Consider the following 27,360-nt stretch of genomic DNA (forward strand, 5'->3'; position numbering starts at 1 on the left):
CAAAAACCCATTTGTGCAAACCCTCATTTCTACATACAACTGTGCATCACCATCATGCAACACACCAAACGCATCAAAACAAAGCCAAACCACCAAATTCAGATCATAAGTAAACAACCTCACATTACATCACACTCATGTATATGTTAACAGACACTTCAATACACATTCTTGTCTCACTCATCAGATGTAGACTTATTCCAACCTTGGCTGGGTTTGATCACATTAACACGCCTTAACACTTGCCACATCAGTAAGCATGCAACACAACCCTCAAACTTACTGTCAACCACTGGCTTATGGCTTCCACACTAACACACAATAAAATAAGAAGGAAAAAAAAAAATGTTAAAATATTAAATGTCATATATCTATTAATCCTAAATTACTATGATTATTTTTATTTCTATGATCCACTGAAGTAGAACTTAAAAACCCCAAAGATGTGGATAAAATCAGTCTACTTTCTACATGCATCATTTAAAATAAAATGTTAAACTGTGGCAACTTTAACAATACTTCCCAATCTCCCACTGTGAGGCACTGTGACTGTCAACACAACTGAATGTCCCATTGCCAGTTACATCTCCATCCCTCTAAGGAACAATGAGAGTGAGGGGAAAGCAAGGCACTGAAGGATTTCTTCATGACAGGCTGAGAAAATTTTTGTTCACAACTGATTGACTCCTAACCTGTGATCTCTGTGGCTGATTAACCCTTGTTCATGGTTGCCTTTATCCTGAGATTTTACTAAAAAGGAATGAAGTCCTGTGAGTACAAATGTCTTACTGCATCACTTGCTACTTTCCCAGTCCTTAAATAATTTGAATATGGCTATTAGTCCCTCTCTATTAAGAATATATGATGGAAAGAAATATCATGGTTTTCATTATATATTCTTTGTCTCCCATGCAAGTATCAGCCACACAAACCCTAGAAATGATAACCAGCATTAGTATTAAGACAGTCTGTGGAAAGAGATAACAATAAAATTTTCCCAGCCTGCCACCACTAAGCCTTTAGCAGTGGTGGTGTAACCCCTTCACACAACACAGCAGCTCAACACAAGTCATCACCATCGTAACTAAAGCCTTGACCACGAGAGGTTTCCAAAGATGATCCTCACTGTGCTCCTTCAGCCTTCTCAGCCTTCACAATCTCACTATCTGTCAAGAAAGCTTTCATTTTAGATGCCACAACAAGAGTGGATGAGACACTCTCCTCTCTCCTTTCCAAGTTCTATGTGGAAAGCAAACATGAGAAAATCATAATAACACCATAACCATAACCATTAGCATAATCCTTCATCTTTGTCACCACCAGCTCATCATTTTAACATCCATTTCCTTCACAGATATGCAGAGTGATAAGCAGACTTCAGTAATTATTCAGAAGCTCAAAAACTAAAGTATCAAATTACATAAACGAGCATATAGCTATGAGAGTAATAAAATACCAGGCAACATCCATAAAAAAAAAAAAAAAATATATATATATATATATATATATATATATATATATATATATATATATATATATATATATATATATATATATATATATATATATATATATATATATATATATATATATATATATATATATATATATATATATATATATATATATATATATATATATATATATATATATATATATATATATATATATATAAAAAAGCTCCAATCCCACACTATAAATGAATAAACAATACAAAAATGGAAGCTAAAAGTCACACAATTCATACATCTAAGAAAACATTCCATGACAAAGTTAAGACCTGTCAGTTTCAGGCACTTGTACTGGACTCATGCAGGGGGAGTGGGGGAGGCACATCCTGCTCACCATGCATGGGGGGAGGGAGGGCAGGCGGTGCTGTGCTAAGCCGAGACTCCAGCTTTGGGGTTATGTGGGCTTAGCTTGGGTTTTCCAAGACAAAGGACTCGCAATCTTTAATCACCTTCGTTTAATTTTTCTTTTTCGATGTCCATGTTCTTTATACTGTTATTAAAATGGTACGGCACATTAGTGTCAGGGAAAAGCAAACATTCTCAGTGAAAATGTTGCATATCATCTGCTCCCGTGATCACAGCAATTTCATTCTACCTATCTGTAAACTCAAGTGATTTCAGAGACTTTGGGTGAAAGCAAGTACTCACACAATTTCAGAAATCTTACTTTACTGAGTATGTTTCAAACTATTCTGACTTTCAGTGACCAAACATTTCTCTCAACACTCCAAAAATATTTCATGTTTCCAGTAATAAGGATTCATATGAATGGGAAACCTATAACTATGTAGATGGCAGGGATCTAATAAACTTAGTTTCAATAAGAGCAACATAAAAATGTATTTGATGAAGTGATAAATTTGGCCAAAGGATAAGATGCAAAGCTGTATCAGTTGAAACTCACACTGTTCAGGTATTATTTCAGCAGCCTCTAAGGCTCAGATTCACAATGGTTAGTGCAGATTATATGTACACAGTTTAATATGAAAAAGTGTTCATTGGGATAATTTTACCTAAAAGTTAAGAGGGCACTGTCCTAATACAGACATCCCTCCATATGTCCTCATTTCCTGGCTCCCTCTTTGCAGCTCTTTTACTCAGCTGACAGGATGTGGGAATGAAAATATGACAACCAAAACTAACCTAACCCTAACTTTAAGCTACTTTAACCTAACCTAACCTAACTAGCATAACCCAACCACACTATTGGTCAAAGGGGCTCTGGGGAAGACACATCAGCGGTGTGTGTCGTCTCAACTAGGTTATGTTACTTTAGGTTAGGTTAGATTAAAGTTAGGGTTAGGTTACTTTTGGTTAAAGTTAGAGTTAATTTGTTTTGATGATCATATTTTCATTCTCATGTCCCATCAGCTCAGTGAAAGAGTTGCAAAGGGGGAGCCGGGAAATGAAGACAGCTGGAGAGAAATCTACATTAGGACGGTGCCATTAAGAGAATGTTACATGACAATTAGGAGACTGTACATGCCAGTTACAAGTGACCATGGTTAGATTACAGTGAAAAATGAGAAAAGTTGATTTTTTTAAAAATAAAATCAGACACAGTTAAACTAAATTTCACACAAGCTTTACTTGATACTCACTACACAAAGTACACACTGTGTGTCTTCATGGCCTACAATTTACTTAATTGAAAGTTCACAAACTTTTATATATGTAGAAACTAATCCCTCCACAACAGTATAACACACACAAAAGGAAAATCTTGAGTCCATCCTGTGTCAAGGTAGCTTGATTAAATACAGCAGAACTGAAAATTAATTTCACTAGGAATCAAAATCAACACAAGCATGGGTTCCGCAGTGTCCAGGACGCCCTAGGCAGGTCACGTGCCTCCCTGCCTCTTAGAATCCCCCAGGGTGAAGATTACACCACTGCATCCGGCACTCCTTATCAGTTAAGATATAAAAAAAACTATTTGTGAGTGAAAACGCACCATGAACGCTCAAAGCACGATGGTAACGAAAAAAAAAATTACTTGGGGTTAACTGCATGAAGATAAAACAGTTAAATTTGGCACATCAGTACAACACTTCAGTCTGGCCACTCCTCCCACATTGACTTGGTGCGAAATATATTTTCCTTGTATTCTTCACACTGGACCTGTGAACAGTGGAACAACCTGCTCTGGGTGAGGAATTACGTCCACAGTGTTCCAGTAACTTAATATGACAAGTAAAGGCACACAAACCTATGAAAATTGCAAAACCCCGGATGCGTTGACTCAGCTGTGTGATGTAAACAATGTCGCCCAGGCCTGCCAACCCGCGCTACCCTGGATGTGCTCTAGCCAGCGCCTTATCTCCGCATCACATCATTGCATGGTGTAAACGGCGGGAAAAATACAATAAGTTGGTTGTCACGGTTGTTACATAATGTAATTTTATTAAAAAGACTGTTCAAGTGGCCTCAATGGTGTGGTGGTGGTGGTGCGGCTCTGCTAAATGTGTTTGATGCTTAAAATGTTTCTCTTTTAACATATTAGCTTTGCCGTCATTAGGTAAATTGTTGCAGACTGATAAACTTAATTCCAATGATTATTATATATGGTAACTTATATAAGTTAAGATTAATCGCTGGAAATTACAAACAGCGAATAACTTACTTCCTTCCTGGAGTAAGGACTGAAACATGAAGGAAAAATCCTTAGAAATACAACCAGGGGAATGCAAGGATTGGAGTTATTTCTCAAGGCCCAGATAAGTGTGTGTGTGTGTGTGTGTGTGTGTGTGTGTGTGTGTGTGTGTGTTGCTTATCTAGTTATATTTAGTTAGCTGTGATATATAGGGAATAAAAAGAAGCTACGTATATATGTGTTCGTGCTGTTCCGTCTCAAATATCTATGAAAATCTGTCTTTGAACTCATGAAGGTGTGGGGGGGGGGGGAAGGAGATATATCACGCCTTTTGGCTGTCCCTGCCGAGGCATGAATTAACTGTTAATGTTGAGAAGTATACCGAACCATGATTCTTTGTCCCGCGAGTGTTTCCTTTAATCATCACTTTCTATCAATTGTATGTAATGAACAGAAAAGAGCAATATATGTCAGTACCTTAATTGATTGTGTCACAGTGAGAGTGGGAATGAGTGACGCGCGCGTGCCTCTTAATCAACTATATACCATCCAGCAAACATCCTCCGCAACCACGTACCGCTACTACTATTCATCTATGAAAGAGTGAGAAAAATTTGCCAAAACGCGCTTGTGAAATTAGCAAGTCGGTTCTATCACTCTGACTGCAGGATTTTATTCATGTCTTGAAAATCACGTGCTGGACTTGTGATCATTAGCTGTGCGCATTAGACGAATTAAGATATTTTATTGGCCTTGCTGCATGGTACTACAAGGTCACATAGCCTATAAATAGTAAGAATGACCTTTCACTCTCCTTGCACATCATCTCACTATCTCAAGGACATGGAGGCCACCAACCTGCAACTACTCACTCGTCGGTGACAAACATTGCATGAGGGTGGGCGTGAGCTGTGAAGTGTGAAGTATGTATGTGCAGTCACCCCTGCATGTTATGTTTTCTTTGAAGGAAGGTTATCTTATCAGTTACGCCTTACTACCTACACCACTGCCCTCAATGATTAAATAATAAACATACCGGATTCTCAAGGGCCAGAAAGTACACGTGGTTCATGAAAGATTCGTATTGATGAGTAAGCATAGCAGACTCCGGTGCATTGCCACTACTTGACATACAATTTACACGCTTCGGATTCCTACTATCACACACTTAATTACTACGCACATTATGATTATCAAAGAGAGATCACACATGAGAGACAGCAACATATATAATCCCATCTCAGCCCGCGTGCAAAGATATCTATGCAAGAACGAATGTGTCGCCGCCGGGCGCCTACAGCTGATGTGCACAGCTGATCAACATAATAGAAGGCAAGACACCGACCAGCAACAAGTGTGGATGGAATGTTACCAGTACACTGCAAGGTGACGCGTTAAGAGGCAGTGCTGAGTTGATGCTGAGCTAGTGCTGAGGTGATACTGATGAGATTGTGAGCCAGTGAGGTGACATGAGCTGAGTTGTGGGCACAGAAAGGACTGTCATGATGAATGTGGTGAATGATACTACTGTTGTATTATGCGTTTTTGTAAACTGAAGTGGGTTCACTGAACGTTGCAAGAGCATTAACTTATTTTTATTGAGTACTCCTATCATATTATTCAATGACATATGAGTTTATTTAGCTGCACTGTTAATTAATAGCTATTTCACATAAAGTTACTCATATTGAAAGATGAAAGAATACCAGTACGTGATGAGCTCCGCGGATATGTGCTGAATAGTGAAGGCGCTGCTGAATGATACAATGTGCTGAGTGGTGCAAGTCTAATGGTTGGCAGTAATAGTGTTTAGTAGTAGTAGTAGTAGTAGTAGTAGTAGTGATTCATATTATCATCATTATTATCATAACCATCATCATCAATATCATTATTGGTCTAATTATCAGCTGTTTCTCTACCACTATCACTCATCTGCAGATAAGATAAGATAAGCTATCCTTTATCTTAAGTACAGATAGTTCAAACACTACAGGCACATGTCATGATATTATTCTTTCTGCTACTACTACCACTACTACTACTATTTCTACTACTTCACACATCAATTCAGCAAAAATTTTCAACATTTTCTCAGCTGTGCAGTAAGTAAAGAGGTTCAGTTTATGTGCTTCCAACTTTCCAGGGTGCCTAGAACAGAACATAGGTAACTGAAGCAAACATTTCCTTTCATCACCTTCATCAAGTGTTATCTCAAGCTGTCAGTCACCTCCAATCCATAGATGAGTGGCTGAGTAAGCTGGATGTCATCAGCTTTCATAACATAAAACCCCTGTACAGATTTGCTATATATTGAACACCATACATAAACTTACAGATGTCTTCAGGATGAGGATAAAAGGAGGCTCATGAAGTGTCTTGCTGTATAGTCATAATGTTAGACAGATATCAAATGACTCTCCCTTGCATGACCACCTCAAGTAGGGAGTGTAGCAGAATTATCATTAAATAAAAGGAATGTATGGCATTTTATGCAGATACAGAGAACCACTTTTCTTTTTCCAGAAACATGCATACTTGACACAAGCAGAACTGCAATAAATGACCACTACATGAATTAGTGGAAGAAGAGAGAAGAGAAAAAACTGAAGTAAAAAGACCCAAAGTGCAGTAATCTCTTCTTACATATCTCCAACCACCTCCATCCTCACCATGCCATCCATTGCATCCTCCTTGATTGTGCAGTTCAAGAATTGCCGACTGGTGCGTGGCGGAACCATTGTGAAGGATGACTTGTGGGTGCGTGGCGGCCGCATCGTCAATCCGGAGCCTGTGTTCTTTGACGAGAAGGTGCAAGCAGATCTGACTGTAGACTGCTACGATGCCCTCATCTGCCCTGGCTTCATAGATATACAGATTAATGGTATTCTGTAGTGTTTTCTGTGTGCATGTAATAGATGTAGAGTGATGGATGAAAGGAATGTTTTGTGTTATAAGTGAATGGAATTGTAGTTGAATGTGGTGAAAAATAAATTAGGTTCAGATATAGTTAAACCTAAAAGACATACTCTTGATAGCAATCATGGTTTGATAATTCCTTTCATTGTCATGATTGATTCCCTTCCTCAGTTCAACCAGACAGTAATAGAATGTAAATTGAGACCACCTTTGTATAAGAATATTATAGGTAATGAGTTATACTGTAATATATGCATCGGCAGTATTATAGCACTATTTCAAGCAGAACTTAGAAGAACCTACCAATATAACATTTTAAGCAACATCATTTTCATTTCATTTTGTCCTTACATCCACAGGAGGATATGGGTATGACTTCTCCTCAGACTTAGACAAGCTGGAGGAAGGCATGTCCACAGTGGCCAAGGGTATTCTGGCGACAGGGGTGACATCGTTCTGTCCCACTATAGTCACTTCTCCCACCTCTGTTTATCATGAGGTAAGCAGACTTGGCCTTGATCTCTCTCTCTCTCTCTGGTAGCACATGAGCTTTTTTCCCTCTGTATATTCATCCTTCCAACTATGTCCAGCAATATAGGTAGTAAGTATAAAGAAGACTGTATGTACAGGTGTTGCCAAAGCTGAAGAGAACCCCTGGAGGCAAGGAAGGGGCAGGCATCCTGGGAATCCACCTTGAGGGGCCCTTCATCAGCCCAGAGAAGAAGGGGGCCCATCCCCCTGAGTTCATCCAGAAGATTGAGGTGAGCAGGGCAGGAGGATGTGGACTAGAATCAGTACTAGTCCAAACATGGTTGGATGATGAAAGAATGTTGATGGGATAGACAAAGTAATCTTGGTCAGATGTCATATATAACACTGCTCTCACTCTGCTATGGATTTTTTTTCATCAATCTTCATTCCTGTGACATGCTAAGAATGTGTCATCCATCAGGTTTTGTAATGAAACCATCAACAGATAAGAAGGCTCAGGAATGAAAGGAAAGTGTACATTGGAAATTAATACAGAAGGGTACTTGGCTTGTGACTAGTCTGACTACAACTCAAGTGCTCCTATGATGTTATCAAGTGGTCTCTTTGTTTTTCTTTACTCTATGTCATGTCCACACCAGCAAGTAGAGATGAATGAATGTGTGAAGACCATGGTAGAATGGAAAAATACACATAACTTTGGATTTCTTAACCATTTAAAGATGTTTACTGTTCATAAAGTGTGTACTTGAAGTTGTGTACAGTGAATTATAATTGTTGACTACCATAATTCCTATTTTATCACTTAACACAAGACTGTTATCCCTTCATGTGACCCACAGGGAGTCAACAAAGTATACGACATATATGGTAACCTGGACAATGTGGGACTGATCACCATCGCCCCAGAGCTGCCTGGAGCGCTGGAAGTCATACATCACCTGACAGCCAAAGGAATAAAGGTCTCTGTGGGTGAGTTCCTTTGTCCTCTGTATTGCCAGCATCACACACATATTTTCATTGACATCAGTAAGGTATTATAGCATTGTTGAACTGTTGTTATGGCATTAAGCATCAGTTATTCATGTTCTGTACTTTGGGTCATAGTCTCAGATTAACAAAGTTTCTTCCTCCTTGTACTTAGGTCACTCCAATGGCAACCTGGAGGATGGTGAGGCAGCTGTCAACAAAGGTGCCTCGTTCATCACCCACCTGTTCAATGCCATGCTGCCAGTGAGTACAGGTAGACATGCTCACTAGACTCCCATCAAACTCACTTTTTTTAATGTTCTCTGTAACTAAGCTTAACTTTTTTTTATCTGTTCATGAGCTTTGATTAATCTTCACTTTAACTTCCTGTCTCTTATTCCTGGTTATATGTTACTTCTACATTACTAAAGCAACATGAAAGAATGTACATCAGACTTTTTTTGTGTGTGTGAGTGTGCAGTATATTTCATTCATTTGACTGTTGCATTAGTCACACACCCCTCCTCAGCATTCCATCAATGCTGCAGAGCCATCTGTTACATTTCCTCCACAGTTCCACCACCGTGACCCAGGACTTGTGGGACTCTTGACCAGCCAGCACATCAACCGGCCTGTCCATTATGGAATCATAGCTGATGGCATACACACTCACCCTGCTGCTCTCAGAATTGCCCACCGTACCCACCCTAAAGGTATAAGTCTTGCTGCAGTGCCAAGATCTCTTCATCCTGTGTTTGTTCAGTCACAGTCTACATATCAATTGAGGCACTGATGAGCAGCCAAAGACAATATCTATAGGAGAGAATAAGATCTTTCGTTTCAATAATTGCAACTAACACATTAACAGTATACATAAGGTATCCTTGCTGCAGCTGTGATACTTTATTGGTGTATCATGTTTACATAAATGTATGTAGAGAGGTTCAGTAAGTTTTAAATTCTTGCATGTAAATGAAGTAGCATCCAGGACAAGTTGCTTCTGTGTACATCATTCAGAATGATGTTTAGTGTCTACTCATCATGTAAGCACTGGTGTGGTTTGCTCTCAGGTGTGGTGCTGGTGACAGATGCAATGGCTGCAATGGGCCTGGGTGAGGGACACCACTACATAGGACAGATGGAGGTGCTGGTGAAGGGTCAAAAAGCACAGCTGGTGGGCACCGACACCTTGGCCGGCGCAATTGTCACCATGGACAACTGTGTTCGGCGCTTCATCAAGGGAGCTGGTGGGTGTGCTGCCTGATATGTGGATGGGGAGGATGCTCATAGATTGTTCTGTGTCTCCTTGATATCTTCACCTTTCTTCTCTGTAATTACATTTGTTTGTTCCTATACATGTATCTACATATTGTTGTTTTTCTTCATCCATCGTTCACTTCTGTTTTCAGCCTTTTCTTTTCTTGTATTTATTCATCTGCTCTGTAGCATGTAAAAAATACTAAGTGAAGCCATCCTGCAGGTGTGACGGTGGTGGAGGCCATCGAGGCGGCCACTCTGCACCCAGCTCAGGTGATGGGTGTGGACCACCTCAAGGGCACACTGGACTTTGGCTCAGATGCAGACTTCTTGCTGCTGTCTGACAAGGGTCCTCTGAAGGTACTCAACACATTCATCAGTGGCCAGTGTGTATATGCTGCCCCTGAGGCTCCTTCTATTTCTTATAGAGATCCTTCAGGGAAAAAATTTTCTCATAAATAAAGTATATCATGTATTATACTTTGCTTGCTTTTATCTAAGTTACTGCATATCTGCCTATAATTTAAATTTCTGAAAGGAAGCTTTGCTTTGTTGTTACTCACCAGAGTGCTTGTTGATATTCTATTATATTTCTTGATATTATGGAGAAAGAAATTAAGAACTTTAAAACACTGCTGGTTCATAGGCTTAAAGATTAGCCAATCAGAATCACATGTGAGGTAGACAGCAAAGGTCACAAATTTGGCCCCACAACTTATAGAAGTTATTGCTTCCCAGCTAGATAATGAATATCCCAACATGAACCTAACATTGCAATCCAGATTGCAAAAACACACTTTAATTTTGTCATGAAATTTTTTGTATAAATTCCAGACTCCAGGATAAATTTTGTCATGAAATCTATATATATAAATCACAGCCTCCAGACTAACCAAACTCCTGAAGACTCTGGGTGTGTCCTGGAGACTGAATGGAGTGGAGTGTCTGTCTTTCTTTGTCTTGATGATCCTCATCCTACACCGATTCTTTTAGGTGAACAAGTCACCTTAGGGTGCCACATTCCACCAGCACAATACCATATTACATTTCTTTGGCTCTATTAGACATGCCAGCCTTAATTATAAATTTTGTTTTTCTCTCCATCAAATAATTAACACCACAAATCTTTTACTGTCCAGTGCCTGGGTACTAATCATAAACATAAGGCTATGATATAATACACATACTTATGTACAGTACTGCTATGTTCTGGAGGCTTAGGTGTTCTCTATAATGAAACCATGCAAACCAAAAAGAAAACAGCAGCATGTTTGTGATCTTTTGTGTTCCTTTGGTGTAAGGAGACAAGCAAAGCTGTCTCTTGTACAACCATCAATTCAGCAGGATGTTACTACCTATATGTACCAGGGTATTAGTACAAAGTATGCAATGCTCTCTGTCATGCTTCTCATTCCCATATACTGTATACTGTTCTGGATACTTGTATCATGAAAGACAAAACCTTGTTGTGAATGCATGTTCTTGTTTTGAGAAAGTTTATTAAAAATTTATATAAAGATTGATATTTTGAAGATAGTTGTTTTCTTGCAGATCTATCACAGAATCCCAGAAGCAGACACTAGCATAAGTTATCCTGGTGAAGTACTAACAGAGCATTCAATGTGCTGGACTTCACCAGTGTTGCCACAGTGATTTCTTAAGTCTGGGATGGCAATGGTCCCACACTTTCAATTTGTTTGTTGAGAAAGTAACTACATTGAATAATTGTAAACTTTCAATTTCCAAGTTATCATTTAAGCAATACCATTTGAAATGTTCATAAACTGTGCAACACATAAAGCAAATGATTCACAGTGGTAAGAATGCAGTGAAGTCCAACATAGTGACACTGACAACAGAAAAGTGAAAGGTGAATGATGTGTGACAACTCAATAAATAATATACAAGTGTATGAAGTGCATAAGAAATATCACAAAATGCAACAATAATATGAAGATATCTCTCCAATGTATGACTGATAAATGAAAACATTCATCTTCATGTGAAACTTTAGAAATGAAAATTAAGTATGTAGGCAAAATATATGTCATGAAAGTGCAACAGCAAGAAATTTAGAGCAGATATGTTCCTCTAACCAAATGAAATGAAGCAGCACAAAAAATGTTTCTCCCAAAGACACTTGTGGTGCTTCTCACACTCACACAGGGAATGTTTGCTCCAACACATCACAGGAGGCTTCCAGGCCTGCCGTGAAGCAAGCAACGTGTTTGTATGGAAAGACTGAACCTCAGCCTGCTGAGGCTCAGTGACAGGATGCAGTGTATCATAAGGCACTGCTGTGCTGCTGAGAGATGACCACCCACACCCACACAAAGTGTTTCATCACCACACTCACAACAGTACTCTTGGTAACATACTGTACACAATCTCTCAAGTCTCACAGGTATTGTGTTACACTGGATAACCATAAATAACTACATACATATATATACAGTCCTACATACAATATGAGAAATATACCTTATATATATAATGGAATGATTACACACACAAAAAAAATTGTTGATAATAAATGTTAAACAAAAAGAAAGGTGCCATGCATTCTTTTGTCAGCCCTCACACTTGAATCAGGACAGGTCTGGGCCTGGGACCTGTGACACAACAAATCAGAGGTTCACTGGTGCCACAGCCAGTACTCAACACATGGCTCCCATACATGAGAATCCACCACAAATTAATCAGGAAGCTTTGTGATTTGAGAGTAGCCACTCCAATCACTCACCATCACCAGTTTTGGCTGGAAGACTCCAAGCACAACATTGTGAATGTGCGGTATTGTCCTTTCCTAAGATTAATTTGTTGGGTCTCTCTCTCTCATTACCTGACAGTGAAGCAAAACCTGAGGGCAAGGCATACTTTCTTTAGGAAGACAAGACATTACACTGTATCATCTCACAACCTCTACATCTGCCTCCATCTAGTAACACAGATGTTTCTGGCATAGTTCCCCTTCTTGGGAACCAAAGACTAACCAATCTCAAACAAATACAAGAACTTTTCTAAACTCTCAGTTGTACATCTTTAGGAGTGAACCCTGAACTTGCCTACCAGGCAAGAAGAGTCATTGATTCCTGTTAGGCTGAAAGGTCTCATGTACAAACAAGTCACTACAAGCTCACTCTCTATCACAGTATTTATCATCAGCAATTGTCCTCCTGCTGGGGGAGCTTCAGTGCTGCATATTGCATGTAAAGACGTCTTCTGCAGAACTCATAAAACTCCATCTCCCTTGTGAAGTTTTTCCTCACAATCTCCTTCACTTCCTGAGGCACCTGAGGTTTGTAAATGTTGCGGTTCACCTTGGAGAACTTCTGGACTTCATCTGAAATTAACACATCACTGAATATGTATATGTACTACATATAATATTGTAAATGTTTCTTTACCACAAAGTTATGCATTCCAAAAAAGTTAAGTAGCAGGAATGGAATTATCTTTATAACATGATCTGCTGACTTTTAATAAGTATGGTACTCTTTATACCTTAGCATGTAATAAGTCATACTCACTCCAGTAATGGTCTTTTGCACCCTTGAAGAACCTAGGGACATAATGTTCCAGCACAGTGAGGGTTGTATTGAGGTCCTCCAACACTCCAACCACTGCATAATTCCTCTCCACATTCTCCTTGGCCTTCTGCAGTGCATAATCTGTATTGAAGCCCCTGTAAGAAAAGGATATGATAACACAATAGGTACAGTTAAATACAAAATCTAAAAAGTTATGTATCATCAACTCCAATGGAAGTTTCAATAATTAAAAGGAATTACAAGGGAACAGCAACATAATCTGAAATCATCATTACTAGATTGAAAACACAGGGGAAATACAAAGTAAAGACTTCCAGCACTGGCCATGAAGTCACAACACACAGGACAGACACCTACGTGCACTTCTTGTCCTGGCCACAGAAAAACTCTGTCAGCTGTGCAAAGTCTGGTCGTTCGTCTCCTTCCCGGTACTGGCACTCCCGGTCACCAGTACGCACACACGTCTCGTAGTCCTGTGTGTGGAGAGCATGCTGTGACTAATGCACTGTCTAACTCTTAAGTCTAGTGATATAATGGGTTCGATATAATGGGGTTAAGAATTCATCTAACCATCTGTGGAAATACTAAGTTACATGAATATACCATGAGTGAATATTATAAAAAAAAATTCCATACATTGAAATGTTATAACATCTCGAACTCAGGGAGCTCATCTCAAACATCTATTTAATTTCAACAAGCTAATTTTGATAAGCATTGATGTACAACAATTAGGATTTTGAGATCGTTGTCACGTGATATGTGATATTTTTCTCAAGTAATTTTGACAAGCCTAAGAAGAATACAAGAATGCTGTCATGATTCTAATGGTAGTTTAGCAAACATTATTAAGGTATTGCCAAAGATAAACACACATGCAAACTGGAATAATAATTTCTAAGAGATGTAGTTCAGAACGTTTCACAATCCAGGCAGGCTCGCACCTTCCTGAGCCAGGCTGGGGAGGGCAGGGGTAGCTCAGGGAACGCCTGCTTGCGCTCCACGAAGTACCAAGGCGCCCTCACGTAGTAGTACCAGGAGATGACGCGCTCCACTGGGTCCCTCACCATGTTGATGTAGATGGGCTGCGTAATGTTAAACCTACGCCAATGGGAGACACGGGTGGAGAGGAGCTCATTTTGAAGATTTGGGATTGGTAGTATTACAGTATTATTACTACTACTACTATTACTACTACTACTACTACTACTACTACTACTACTACTACTACTACCATTATTACTTTTACTACACTCAGTCTTTATATTATATTCACAAAAAATATAAGAAAATCAGGAGGAATAACGGCACAAGATACACGCTACGATTACGACAAGGCGTGGCACAGCGGTGTGGCAGTGCGAGACTCACGTGGTGAAGTTGATGTAGCACACATGCTTCACGTAGACGGAGGGCGGTCTGAACACGTCCACCAGCTGCACCAGTCGCTTCTGTAAGCACACGCATTCAAATTACCATAAACCACATTTCATGAATCACACATAAAGAAATTATAGTAGTTATTTCCCTCCTCCTGCTCCTGCGATTACAGATGCTGTGGTCTTTATAACATCCTCAAAATCTAAAGTTAGATACACTCCATACGCTAAATACATTATATCTCCCTTATCTATCTGATCTACTTCATAACAACGTGAATCTCTCTCTCATCTATCTTACTTATAGACACATGTACTGAATTGTATATCTTTCCTCAACACCTCATCTCTGACCTGCTCTCTCTCCGTCAGCTTGATATTCTCCACCTTCTGCGGGCGGTCCTTGTGGAAGGTGAAGCCGTTCTTGTAGGAGAGGGTGCGCAGCAGCTCCATGGTACTCTGGCTGCCGACCTTGGGCACGCGGTTGAACACGAGCGTCATCTTCTTGTGGTGTACCGTGTTGTTGAGGCTGAGTGGCTCAAGCTGCAGGGAGGAGGGAGGGGATTTAGGGCCATTCGCACGAATCAGTGCCGAATCGATTCCGTGTCCGCTCAGTGCTTCAGATTCAGTGGGAAAAAAAAAAAGTTTCTTTTCATTCGATTGACGCATTCATACATAGGTACCCAGTGCAGCAATATCGTATTTTGACTTCTCGCGTAAGTTCATTCTCCGTTCCGTGAAATGAAAAATGATAAATAAATAAGAAAAAATTCAACACCGCTTTCCTTCAGTGTTCCACGGACGTCAGGACGAGTGTTGTTTGTCCAAAAGAATGCACAACGATCTTCTTATGGTTCGGAATCATATTGTTCTGCATGATTTGGCACAACCAAGGTATACGGAGAGTGGTCTCAAACAATGTACATATTTTGAAAAAATATATATACAATGATAATAATAATAATAATAATGATAATAATAATAGTAATAATAATGATAATAATAATAATATATAAAATAAAAAAAATAGATTAAATAAATAAATAAATTAATTAATTAATGAATTATATATATATATATATATATATATATATATATATATATATATATATATATATATATATATATATATATATATATATATATATATATATATATCCATCATCAATGGATATGTACAAAGTGGCAAACTCCTTCACATTCTCTTTTCTGCCACGCCTAGAGCCGTAGTGATAGTGGGGGGGGGGGCGAATGCCCAGGGCAGCACATTTTTCAGGGAGCGGCACAAGTGAGGCTACTGAGACATGTAGGTAACTTTAAACCACTCCACAAAGGACAAAGTTTCAAGGTAGTATACGCGGTGGGATTCGAACCTACTCGTGGACGTCTGCCCGATCCCACGTTCACCACCTTATCCACTACGCCACTGTTCTTTTTGTTCTTTAGTGTGTGTGTGTGTGCGTGTGTGTGTGTGTGTGTTTGAAATTCTTCGCTCTCTCATCAGGACGGTATGTAAAGACTTTGAGGACACGTGGAAACCAAATCTCTCGAAAGGACTGACTGCAAACGCATTAAAAGGACTGGAATCTATACTCTTTCATAAGAAATGTTCAGAAAGGCGTGAAGAAGACTGAAAACTCTGCTCTTTCGAAAGGGCTGATGTGAAGTGGTTTGAAAAGTGTTAAACAATTGAAACTCTCATCTCTCTAAAGAACAGTTTTCATAGTCGTGAAGATGATTATTTGAAACTGCCATTATCTGAATAAGAAGCCATTATTTAGATCATGTTCTTTGCTCTTTCAAAAGGATGAGAACAGACCCCTAAATGTAAAGGAAATATTATGGTTTAGCGTTGAAAAATTGGAGAGTGTATTACGAGTGTGATAATCTTGTTAAATAAGTGAATGAATAACTGAAATAACAATCTCTCTCTCTCTCTCTCTCTCTCTCTCTCTCTCTCTCTCTCTCTCTCTCTCTCTCTCTCTCTCTCTCTCTCAATGACACTCACATGCCTAAACTGTTCCCAATCGTAATTCTTGCAGGAGCCGGATTTCTGCTGGCTGCCTCCCTTGATGTGGTTCGCGACGCCCTCCAGCGCCCCTGGGAATGAGGGATGGGACACCGTACAGTAGGACACACCAAGGGCACCACTGCACCACCACAATTGTAACACAAAAACAATCTAGCGATGTGCATTATTTTAACGATGAGCTACAGACATAAGGTGTGAGGGTTTGAGATCATGGTTGTATGAGTGTGAGGTTCTTGCATGCATTTCTTTATACGTTATTGTTCTTAAAGTTGATGGTGGACGTTTTTCATGGATTTTTAAAGTTATGGAACAGTTTGAAGGATTATTATTTATATTCTTTGGTTTTATTTCTTTCCATTTTAAAGAATTTTGAATGATGATGAAGATGATGATGACGATGATGATTATAATAATAATAACATTAATAATAGTAATAATGATGATGATAATGATAATAATAATAATAATAATAATAATAATAATAATAATAATAATAATAATAATAATAATAATAATAATATTAATAATAATAACAATACTACTACTACTACTACTAATACTACTACTACTACTAATAATAATAATAATAACAACAACAACAACAACAATATAGTTATGATTTTTGCATTTGGTTTATTGTTACTTTCATTCTTTAATTAACACATTTCCTTTTCCTTTTCCTGTTATCGTAGATATAAACATCAGAATTAGTGTCATCTTCACTCTTGTCAGTAGATAATAATCAATTTACTGTTTTGTTCATTGTTAAGCAGCATCAGATTTCATCTCCTGTGCCTCGAGGAACAGTTAAGCCCAGGGCCAAGACTGACCATTGGTGAAGGTGCTGGCGGGGCCGGAAGCGTCGAGCTGGTTGGTGTAGGTGGCCAGCTGGCTCTGCAGGTGACTGGTGTGCAGGAACAGCATACAGGTGGACGTGAGGCTCACCACTGCCAGCAACTCACTCACCCTGCAAAGACCAAACACCAGCCTCTCAGCACACAAAGGAAGGGGGAAGTGACACTCTGTACAAAGCAAACACGGTTCTCTTAATTGCCTGGCGGAGATCCCTGGTCAGACAGACTTGAGGAGTTACATTTCCGACCACTAACGGTATAAATACGTACAACTGAGAAAACTCTTACCTGGAAGGAGAAGAAAGGAGAAGTGTACAAAGCAAACACAATCTGTTAATTGTCTGGCGGAGTTCCTTGGCCATGCAGGTAAAGACATGGAGAGTTACATTTCCCACCACCAACGGTTTCAATACGCGCATTTGTTTTCTGTATAAGAAGGGAAATCTGGACAAAGTCAACAAAAACTATTAAATAAAAGGCACACTTAGACGCCAGTCCCCGATCAGGTCTGAGAATTAACCAAAAGAATGAGATAAATGTCTTGAAACATCTCTCTTAAATGAGTTCAGGTCATGTTTAACCCCTTCAGTACTGGGACACATTTTCACCTTGAGAATTGTGTACCATTAGACCATTTTATTGACATTAAGAAGTGCCTATGAAGGTCAGAAGTTTAATGGCCACAGTCTTCGCTATTTTAATCCTCCACATCAGTTTCTGAAGCTGTATAAAATCATCAAATAGCAAACAGAATGCATATGGAAACGCGTCATGTTACTGAAGGGGTTAAGAGCCCTACTCATACAGCTCTTTGTAGACAGGGTGGAATTAAAACTTTTTCGTCTTATCAATTCTCCTCTAACTGACTGTCTTCAGTGTCTTTCTCATTGCCGCAATGTTGCATATTTTGCCATCTTCTACCGCTACTGTTCTTCTGATCTTGCTAACTGCATGCCTCCTCTCCCTCCACAGCCTCGCTGCACAAGACCCTTCTTTCTCTCACGCTATTTCCGTCTACTTCTCTAATTCAAGAGTTAACCAGTACTCTCAATCATTCATCTCTTTCTCTGGTAAACTTTGGGACTCCCTGCCTGCGTCTGTACTTCCACCTTCCTATGACTTGAACTCTTCCAAGAGCAAGGATTGAAGACACTTATCCTTTGCTTTTGGCTGACGCTTTCTACTCTTTATATGGGGCCGGCACCTAAGAAGGTCTTTTTTGTTGCCCTTGCCGCTCCGCTTCGAAGGTAACTGTACACACAAAATAAACAAATAGATAAAAAAGAATACATAAATAAATAAAATAAAATAAATAAATAGATAAATAGAAATAAATAAAGAAAAAAATAGAGATAAATAAAAATGAGTAATAATAATAATAATAATAAAAAAAAAAAAAATACAGCTTCTTGTTTACACTGCGAGCCACGGTGGTGGATAAACACAACTATTTGGAGATACGTATCTGACCACATGTCCACCGCTAACGGCATCAAAGCACAAGCCACGCCTCATACCTTACTTTCAAACTTTCCCGTGTCACGCAAGGAAAAAAAAAAAAATACAAGAAAGCAAACACAAAGACCTGACTTTTCCACAGCATCAGTTGCAAAAAGAAATTAATAGTGATGAGTGAATGATAAATGGGAGAATACACAGGCGTGAACCACATCATTTCCTGTCTTTTTACCTTGAGTGGAGGGTAAACACGAACAAACAACGAGGCGTGAACCTAATTTTTTTTCCTACGATCAGTTGAAGAAAAAGTTAAAAATGAATAAATAAATGGCTAAACACACAAGCGTAAAACCGCGGCACTTCCTGCTTTTTTTTTTTTCAGCTCCAGTAGAGGACAAACACGCCGGAAAAATGCAGGCGTAAACTTTTTTTTTTATCTAGCATCAGCTGAAAAAAAGTAAAATGCAATACAAGGGTAGAATCACATCACTTCCTTTTTCTTTCAAGTTTGCGTAAAAGACAACTAAAGAAAGGTAGAGGGGCAAACTTTACTATTTTCTTCCCATCAAGTTAAAGAAAATGATAGATGAGTAAAACAGAGAGAGAAAAAAAACGTAAAATCACATCACTTCTCTCTTTCTTCAGTTTGCGTAGAGGACAAACTAATAAATAAATAAAGAAAGAAAGAAGTAAACCTGATTTTTTCCCAGTAAAGTAGAACACGATTGATAAAAAAAAGAAAAAATAAACAAGCGTAGAATCACATTACTTCCTTTTTGTAAGTTTGCGTAGAGGACAAACTAAAATAAAAGTAGAGGAGTAAACCTTATTTTTCTTCATCAAGTTAAAGAAAATTATGCAAAACAAGCGAGAAACCAAATCACTTTCCTTTCTTTATTTACTGAGGAAAAATAGAAAGAAAAAAAAAAATGGAAGCCTAACAGAAGTGATAATGGATGGTGAAAAATAATAACTAAACAAACAAAATACAAAACAACCTTAAAACCACTTCACTTCCTATTTCAGCTTAGGCATAGAGCAGGGGGTTCCCAACCGGTGGGTCACGATCCCCCTGGGGGGTCGCGAAGCCTTAGCAGGGGGTCGCAAACGTGCTAGAAGTTACTTGGGATAATGTTGATTTGAACTCGTCAGTTAGAGTTTTTTGTGTTCGTACATCTATATTGATTTTGCTTTAATGCAGGAAAAACACAGCGTCAGGTTTGATCAGTGCTGTGATTTAGTTTGTGAATAAATAATTACGGAAATACTGAATTATTTTTTTAGGCTTGATAGCTGTGGAAAACTATGAATGTTGATAATAATACAAGAATAATTATCTTCTTTTTGGGAGTTAAGATTTCATCAATTTAGTTTGCAATAAATAATTATATAATATATTATTTTAAGGCACCTTTTCTTTCTCCTTCACAAAAATAAAGTACAAACCAAGCTGTTGATAGTAGGAGGATCGCGTAGGTTTCAAGCTTTTGGATAAGCGGTCGCGAGTGCAAAAACGTTGGGAACCACTGGACTATGGACGACGAACGCAGGACAAAAACTACAGGCGTGCACCTTTCCCAAACACAAACGCCCGTATTATCACTCACAGTCACATAAGCACGCGGGCAAATAACATCAGCAGCAGCAGCAGCAGGGGAGCGGGCGAGGGGGATGCACGCCAAACACGCCAAGCACACCAATAGATCAACGCCCCTTCAGAAAGCCGGACATGACGGTTTATGTTGAGCTTGCCGCTGGACACAATGATGAGCCAGGGCCAGTCAACTTACCAAGTGGAGCAAAGCCTGGTGAAGGACATGTGTGTGTGTGTGTGTGTGTGTGTGTGTGTCTGTCATCCACATGTTTCCCAATGATCTGTGAGGTTAGGATGGGGCTTTGTTACCTGTGATCTTGCTGCTGCTGCTGCTGTTACTGCTACTGCTGCTGCTGCTACTACTATTACGACTACGACGACTACTACTACTACCACTCCGTTATTCCCTCTTTCTGCTACTTATACTACTTAACACTGTAGAGAGAGAGAGAGAGAGAGAGAGAGAGAGAGAGAGAGAGAGAGAGAGAGAGAGAGTGTCTGTTGTCTGATCTTTCTGTGTTACGCTGGTGAGATCAACAAATACCTTCTGAAGTGTCACAAGTTCAGGTGAGGGGGAGTAATTAGTGCTAACCATCATTTAAGTTTCCCATCACACGAGTTTTTTTTTCTTTTCTTTTTTTCTTTCTTTTTTTTTTACCCCGCCCGTCCGTCTTCAATTCGTTCTGGTTGCTTCTGTCACGCACGCATCTATGGGACGGTGCTTTTCCCACCACCACCACCACCACCACCACCACAGTCACGTCCCTCAAATCACAGAGCTCCGAACTACAAACACTGTAATTTTAACTCTTTTTTTTCATGTTTGAGAGGAAAACTGGCCAAGGGCAACACAAACGATTAAACATAAAGGCCCACTGAGATGCCAGTCCTCGATCAGGGTAAAGACAGTTAGCCAAAAGAGTGCAATAAATGTCTTGAAATCTCCTTCTTAAATGAATTCAGGTGAGCTAAATTGTACAGAAAAAATAGTCTTCAGTAACTTTAAGTATTTTGCTGATTAAAAATTACGTTACAAACCCTAAACAGTCTTACTAAATTGTTGTATCTAAATAGTTATCAACACCTGTCTTTAACGTCAGGCTGAGTTATATCAATTAAAATACTTTGGTCTCTCATCAGCAATACTTTACTTTTCAAAGTTTACACGATTTTTTTAATATAAATGATGGAGAATCTTTGTCAAAACTATCATTAGAATTCTAAAAACAAACAAAAATACCCTTGAAAGCTCCAGGAACCTCCATTAGATGATGCTTGAAGTAGAAAAGGTCTGTCTGTGTGTGTGTGTGTGTGTGTGTGTGTGTGTGTGTGTGTGTGTGTGTGTGCACGCTGCCAACCCGAACGGGACATGGTACTACACACACACACACACACACACACACACGGCAGAGGAATGAGGACGAAGGTGATGGTGTTGAAACAGAGAGAGAGAGAGAGAGAGAGAGAGAGAGAGAGAGGACACGCTCACACACACCCTAAGATTGCCAAGTACTTCGTCTCTGGGTCACACAAAACACGCACGCACGCACACACACACACACACACACACACACACACACACACACACACACACACACACACACACACACACACATGCCGTACATTCTTCCCTTTCTTTCAATGCGTCAACTCATCCTGCTCCTCTTCCTCTCTAAACATAAAACCGTTTTCTTTTCCTTCCTCGCGTGAACGTCAAGATGAAGGGCGACCACCACCACCACCAACAGCACCACTGCCACCACCGCCGCCGTCACTCACAGCAGATTTAAATGCGGCCAGTGACACTTTATTACGGCTATTTTCCTACAGGAGTACACGGGGCTGAGAGAAATTACAGTGGTTTGACGTTTATGAGAGCAAACTTCCACGCTAACCTGACAATTATGTTTCCCTCACACGGTAAAGTTTTTTTTTTTTTTTGGAGGGTTTTAAAGGTGGTGTTTTGGTTCTTTTTACCGGTATGGGAGGGGGTAAGGGTGTATCATTATTATTTTTTGTTATTTGTGTTACTTCTAGTCTACGATGAAAAGTAGCGTGTATTTCTTATCGGGACAACGGATTTTGGGGTTTCAAGTTGTTTTTTGTTCCTACTGGTGTGAAATGAGTAGCACTGTTATATTACTTTTTTCTTGTGGTTTTATCAGTATTTTCAGTCCTATTCTATACTCCTTTTTTTATTTTTAGAACCCAAATTCAGTAACATGTCATATATTTCTTGCTGTACCTTTAACCTTTATTATCAGCGGGTGTGTCTGCGTTGCTTTGTGTGTTGAATGTCTTTCACTCAAAGCAAGAGGGTCATGTATTGGAGCGGAGCCAGAAGCAGTTAGTGTGTTAGTGTGTTCCCCATGTCTGACTCTGATGAGGAATATCGAATTGAACTCAAGAAAACTGTACTACCCAATCTAACGTAACCCACCTAGCCTCGCACGATTTGGCATGTTCTTGGTCTGAGAAGTGACGCCGTGATGATAATTATCTTTCGTTATTGGTACCGGAAGTGACGGTATGCAAACACTATCACCATCATTACGAATCATCATTATTTACTAAGCACACTAGATTAGGCAGTGCATCCATCCATCTGCCTGTATCCATCCGTCCATTCAACATCTTTACATTTCACAGAAGCGGCTAAAATGTTTCTTCCGCTCCACTACACACACACACACACACACACACACACACACACACACACACACACACACACACACACACACACACACACACACACACACACACACACGTAGTGTAGTGGTTAGCACGCTCGACTCACACTCGAGAGGGTCCGGGTTTGAATACCGAAGGCGGCGAGGCAAATGGGCAAGCTTCTTAATGTGTGGCCCCTGTTCACCTAGCAGTAAATAGGTACGGGATGTAACTCGAGGGGTTGTGGCCTCGCTTTCCCGGTGTGTGAAATGTGTTGTGGTCTCAGTCCTACCCGAAGATCGGTCCATGAGCTCTGAGCTCGCTCCGTAATGGGGAAGACTGGCTGGATGACCAGCAGACGACCGAGGTGAATTAGACACACACACATACACACACACACACACACACATACACACATACCAACGGCACATGACTCGGAGACTTCCACAATTAATCACGCACCCGGCAGCGTCACACACCATAGGGGAGAACTTAGCAGGGACAACGACCTTGGTATTGCAGCCTAAGAAATGCAACCCCAACATAACCACACCTGCTGCTCTCTCACCACGTCTGTTTTCAAAGGCCACATATATGGTTAAACAGCTTCTTTAAAGGGTTTCTAATAACGTATAGAAATGTTGTTTCATCTCACTAGATTGACTAGAGCCATAAGAATATCCTTAAAAACCAGTGTAACTTCAACTAGATAAATTATATAGTCCTTGCTTTTCACTTCCACGACAAGAATTTAGAGGGCTGCTGAAGGCAAACTGTTGCAAATCATACATTTCTGATTAGTTTTGGAAATCTGAATAAAAAAATTGCATAACTGTCAGGGCAGAAGAAAATGTTCTTTTAACTGATTAATTTGGTGAAAATAAAAAAATTACAAAATATTGTTACGTATGCCTGTGTACGTGTATGTGTATGAAATTATAATTGTTTGCGCAATGTCAGGTGGGATGGGAGATAAATGAAGGAGAGCCACACGTTTGTTAAGAATTCATGAAGGGAGGTAATAGAGTGAAAAAGGTTGAGGACCACTGCTTAGTGGAGTGTAGATGCGATACGGAAGCTTTTTTTTTTTTTTCCAAGAATAAAGGACAGAGAAGACAGAAGGATGGTCAATAATAAAGGCTGACAAGAGTTCAAGCTGCAATGATTTTAACAGTGAGGCTTAGGTTGGAGTAAACAAGCATTTCATATACACAGGGATAATCGTCCCTTGTGTACTGTGAGGGGGGGGCGTCTTGAAATGACCACCTGACACCTGACTAACATAAACACACCGCGGCGATATGATTCCTGAGTTATGCAACGCTATAATGTTCCAGGGATGTGGGTGTGGGTGTGTCTACAGAGTACGTTGACCATAACACAAAATCAAAATGCTCCTTTTTTTTCTAGATTCCTACGAGAAAGTTAGTATTTATTTCTATAGCGCAGGTGAAAAGTTACAGGTGAAAAAAAATAATTCACGCTGCTAATGTGAAAACAAAGAATGGAAATGCGAAGATAAGGAGAAAACCATGAAAATTATGTCAAGTGAGAGAGAGAGAGAGAGAGAGAGAGAGAGAGAGAGAGAGAGAGAGAGATGGATTATGGCATCAGATCACCTAACACCAGAAAGTCAATAACATCTAAGTGCGTGAGTGAGTACGTGAGTGAGTGATGAGTAGGCTAATGAATGAGTGTGTCGTGTCATCCCGAACCGCGGCTTTGGTGGCTGGCTGGCTGGCTGGGCTGGTGACGCGAAGGCAGCGCGGTTAGCGGTCCCAAGAGCTGGAGGGGCGGCGGTGCTATGTACCGTTAGAACCCAAAGACTGTTGCCTTACACCGCTCCCCTTTCCTTTCTTTCTCCTTACCACTTCTTGTATATCACAGCGCATTCCAGTTCCTCCATACACGCAGTACTTATTCACGTCCAAATGCAAGACGTCATGACATTTATCGTTATGTCAGCAACGCTAGCTTAAAGATTTACTGATAACTTTCCATTTTGTTGCCTTTCTCCTATCCTATACACGAGACTTCTGAAAGTTAACAGCACATTGTAGTCTATCTTTACATACTACATTATTACATGCTTGACCGGAATCATTAAAAAGCAAAACACTTCAATTAAAACCAAAATGTCAGGCTCTCAGGATATGGCAATATTTCTCACGCCTATGGAATGTGGCCCAAGTTTTTTCCTCTACTTTCTTTCTTTTCAGTAGTTTTCATCGTTAAGTTATGTAGGTCAGAATGTATAGCTAGTTAATAAGGATCTGATGGTTTCTCCAGGCACGTCTTAGGGTTGGGAATAGTGGTTTAATGTTGTCTTACGAGGGAACTGATTGCCTGAGGTAAAAGATCGAAATGTTTGAGAGAGTATTACATTACAACGTGTTATTTTACGGATTTCTTAAGGATTCTTCCCTCCCCCCCCACCTTCTCCTGGCCTACCGAGTACCGAAGAAGACAAAAGAACATACTCAATCTCCTCTTCCTCCTCTAACTATTACTCCATTTTCTCTTCACTCTTCTTCCTTTTCCTCCTCCTCCTCCTCCTCCTTCTCCTTCTACCACTACTACTTCCTTCCGTACCACGCCGTATCCATAACGAGAGGAGTCATGCAAGGGAGTGCACTGCTCCTCACTCGGTTCACTAACCTCTCCCTCATCCGTGTTGCTCGCCTCACCGAAGACCCGTGCTTAACCTACCCAGTTCATCAGTAATCCAGTCACCACGCTACTACAGGCTATATAAGAGAACGGGAGGGTATCTTGGTGATTTTGGAAGCATGGAACGTGTAAAAAGGAGGAAGGAAGGAAGAAAGAAAGAAGATAGATAGATAGGAAGGTAGGTAATGATAGATATAGAGATAGGTAGGTATACAGACATAGATAGATGTACCTTTTTTTAGACAATAAGACAGGAGGGAAAGAAGGAAAATAAAAGAGGAAATAAAAAATAAAGGAGCAAAGAGAAAAGACGATTGTTTTGAGTGAAGACAATGCTATCTAATGCTACTGATGAAGATAATGGTGTGTGGAAAAGAATGAAGATACGCTAATGATGATGGTGGTAGCAGCATTATATAATAGAACGTGCAGGGAAAAAAGAGAAATGGAACTCTTAATGATGATGATAGTTTAAGTCACTCAACCATTAATACTTCCGTCTCGCTACCATTATGTCAGTCATGCAACATAACATCAACTGATACTAAACGATTCAGTGAAGTTTCTCGAGTGTTTACTGTGCTGAAAGGCTTAACCCCTTGAATACCATGACGTGTTTCAATATTCATTCTGCTTACTATATTGTGATTTCATACAGCTTCATATACTTTAGTTGGGATTAAAATAATGAAGACTGTGGCCATTAATCCTCCGACCTCCATAAACCATTCTTAGTGTAAATAAAATGGTCTAATTGTACACACATCTCAAGGTAAAAATGAGTCCTGGTACTGAAGGGGTTAACAATAGCGGCAGCGTGGTTCAAGATGCTCCCAGCCTCTGTTACTGCTTCCTCCACGGGTCAATGCCACCACGGACCTGCTGACACACACTGGAGCGAACCGAGGCAGATCTGCACGACCCGGCAACCACGTGGGGAGGCAGCCATGACCTTGCCCGCCCCGCCTAACCCCGCCCCGTCCCGCTCAGCCGCCATAACGGAGAGGAAAGGAATGGTGATGTATGGTGATTTATTCCTCTTTGACCTGGGTGTTTACTTGTCGCTGTTGTTGCAAATAGAAAAAAAAAGGTTCTAATCAACGTGTTACAAGAAAAAGTATAAGACAACAATAATAATAATAAACAAAATTAAAATAGATGTCTGACTAAAAGATAAACTACACTAATAGGTAAACCAATTCAATGCAAGTCCCCAAATAAGAGGCAATCACACCCAACCACCACCACCACCACCACCACCACATCGCACGGAGTAAGACAGCCTCACCGTTGTACACCAGCGGTCACTCCAGTCACCAGTACCACACTCGCCTGCACCTCACATCCTCATTTTTCTTATTTATTTCTTATTCTTTTATTACATTTAGTTCCTGCACCTCACATCCTTTTTTTTTCT

At 39.9% G+C, this 27,360-nt stretch overlaps 3 protein-coding genes across 20 annotated transcripts in view; 1 reads left to right on the forward strand and 2 right to left on the reverse strand.

The window, feature by feature from the left end:
• Nucleotides 1-3,848, reverse strand: part of LOC123509997 (probable phospholipid-transporting ATPase IIB) — a 21,478-nt gene extending 17,630 nt beyond the window's left edge. Inside the window, exons 1-2 of one of the 11 annotated variants that reach the window (XM_045264660.1) lie at nucleotides 3,721-3,833; nucleotides 1,077-1,166 (exon numbers count right to left, since the gene is read on the reverse strand). Coding sequence is in view for 5 of the 11 variants with exons in the window: in XM_045264654.1 (XP_045120589.1) it covers nucleotides 1,961-2,001; nucleotides 3,113-3,141 (70 nt within the window). In the remaining 6 variants the exon portion in view is untranslated. The other 10 variants (XM_045264662.1, XM_045264663.1, XM_045264661.1 and 7 more) reach the window with 10 other exon arrangements.
• Nucleotides 3,640-11,267, forward strand: LOC123510000 (N-acetylglucosamine-6-phosphate deacetylase-like). Of its 6 annotated transcripts, none has more exons than XM_045264671.1 (9): nucleotides 3,640-3,660; nucleotides 6,628-6,985; nucleotides 7,380-7,519; nucleotides 7,650-7,781; nucleotides 8,352-8,481; nucleotides 8,654-8,742; nucleotides 9,053-9,191; nucleotides 9,549-9,725; nucleotides 9,959-11,267. In XM_045264671.1, exons 2-9 carry the CDS (start codon nucleotides 6,775-6,777, stop codon nucleotides 10,195-10,197), a joined length of 1,257 nt encoding a protein of 418 aa, XP_045120606.1. In that variant the 5' UTR covers nucleotides 3,640-3,660; nucleotides 6,628-6,774; the 3' UTR covers nucleotides 10,198-11,267. The 6 variants fall into 6 exon arrangements, with proteins under 6 accessions (XP_045120606.1, XP_045120601.1, XP_045120600.1 ...); XM_045264666.1 differs by lacking the exon at nucleotides 3,640-3,660 and adding an exon at nucleotides 5,342-5,490; XM_045264665.1 differs by lacking the exon at nucleotides 3,640-3,660 and adding an exon at nucleotides 5,383-5,538.
• LOC123510001 (heparan sulfate 2-O-sulfotransferase pipe-like) overlaps nucleotides 11,202-27,360 on the reverse strand; it is a 24,281-nt gene continuing 8,122 nt past the window's right edge. For all 3 annotated transcript variants that reach the window (XM_045264673.1, XM_045264674.1, XM_045264672.1), the window contains 8 exons: nucleotides 17,528-17,664; nucleotides 16,674-16,765; nucleotides 15,020-15,208; nucleotides 14,658-14,737; nucleotides 14,231-14,387; nucleotides 13,644-13,759; nucleotides 13,266-13,420; nucleotides 11,202-13,078 (listed from right to left, as the gene is read on the reverse strand). In XM_045264673.1, coding sequence (XP_045120608.1) covers nucleotides 12,897-13,078; nucleotides 13,266-13,420; nucleotides 13,644-13,759; nucleotides 14,231-14,387; nucleotides 14,658-14,737; nucleotides 15,020-15,208; nucleotides 16,674-16,765; nucleotides 17,528-17,664 — 1,108 coding nt within the window. In that variant the 3' untranslated portion in view covers nucleotides 11,202-12,896. The remainder of the gene's footprint in view (nucleotides 13,079-13,265; nucleotides 13,421-13,643; nucleotides 13,760-14,230; nucleotides 14,388-14,657; nucleotides 14,738-15,019; nucleotides 15,209-16,673; nucleotides 16,766-17,527; nucleotides 17,665-27,360) is intronic.

The sequence above is a fragment of the Portunus trituberculatus genome, chromosome 28 (genome assembly GCF_017591435.1).
Source record: "Portunus trituberculatus isolate SZX2019 chromosome 28, ASM1759143v1, whole genome shotgun sequence".
In the NCBI taxonomy this organism is placed as follows: Eukaryota; Metazoa; Arthropoda; class Malacostraca; order Decapoda; family Portunidae; genus Portunus; species Portunus trituberculatus.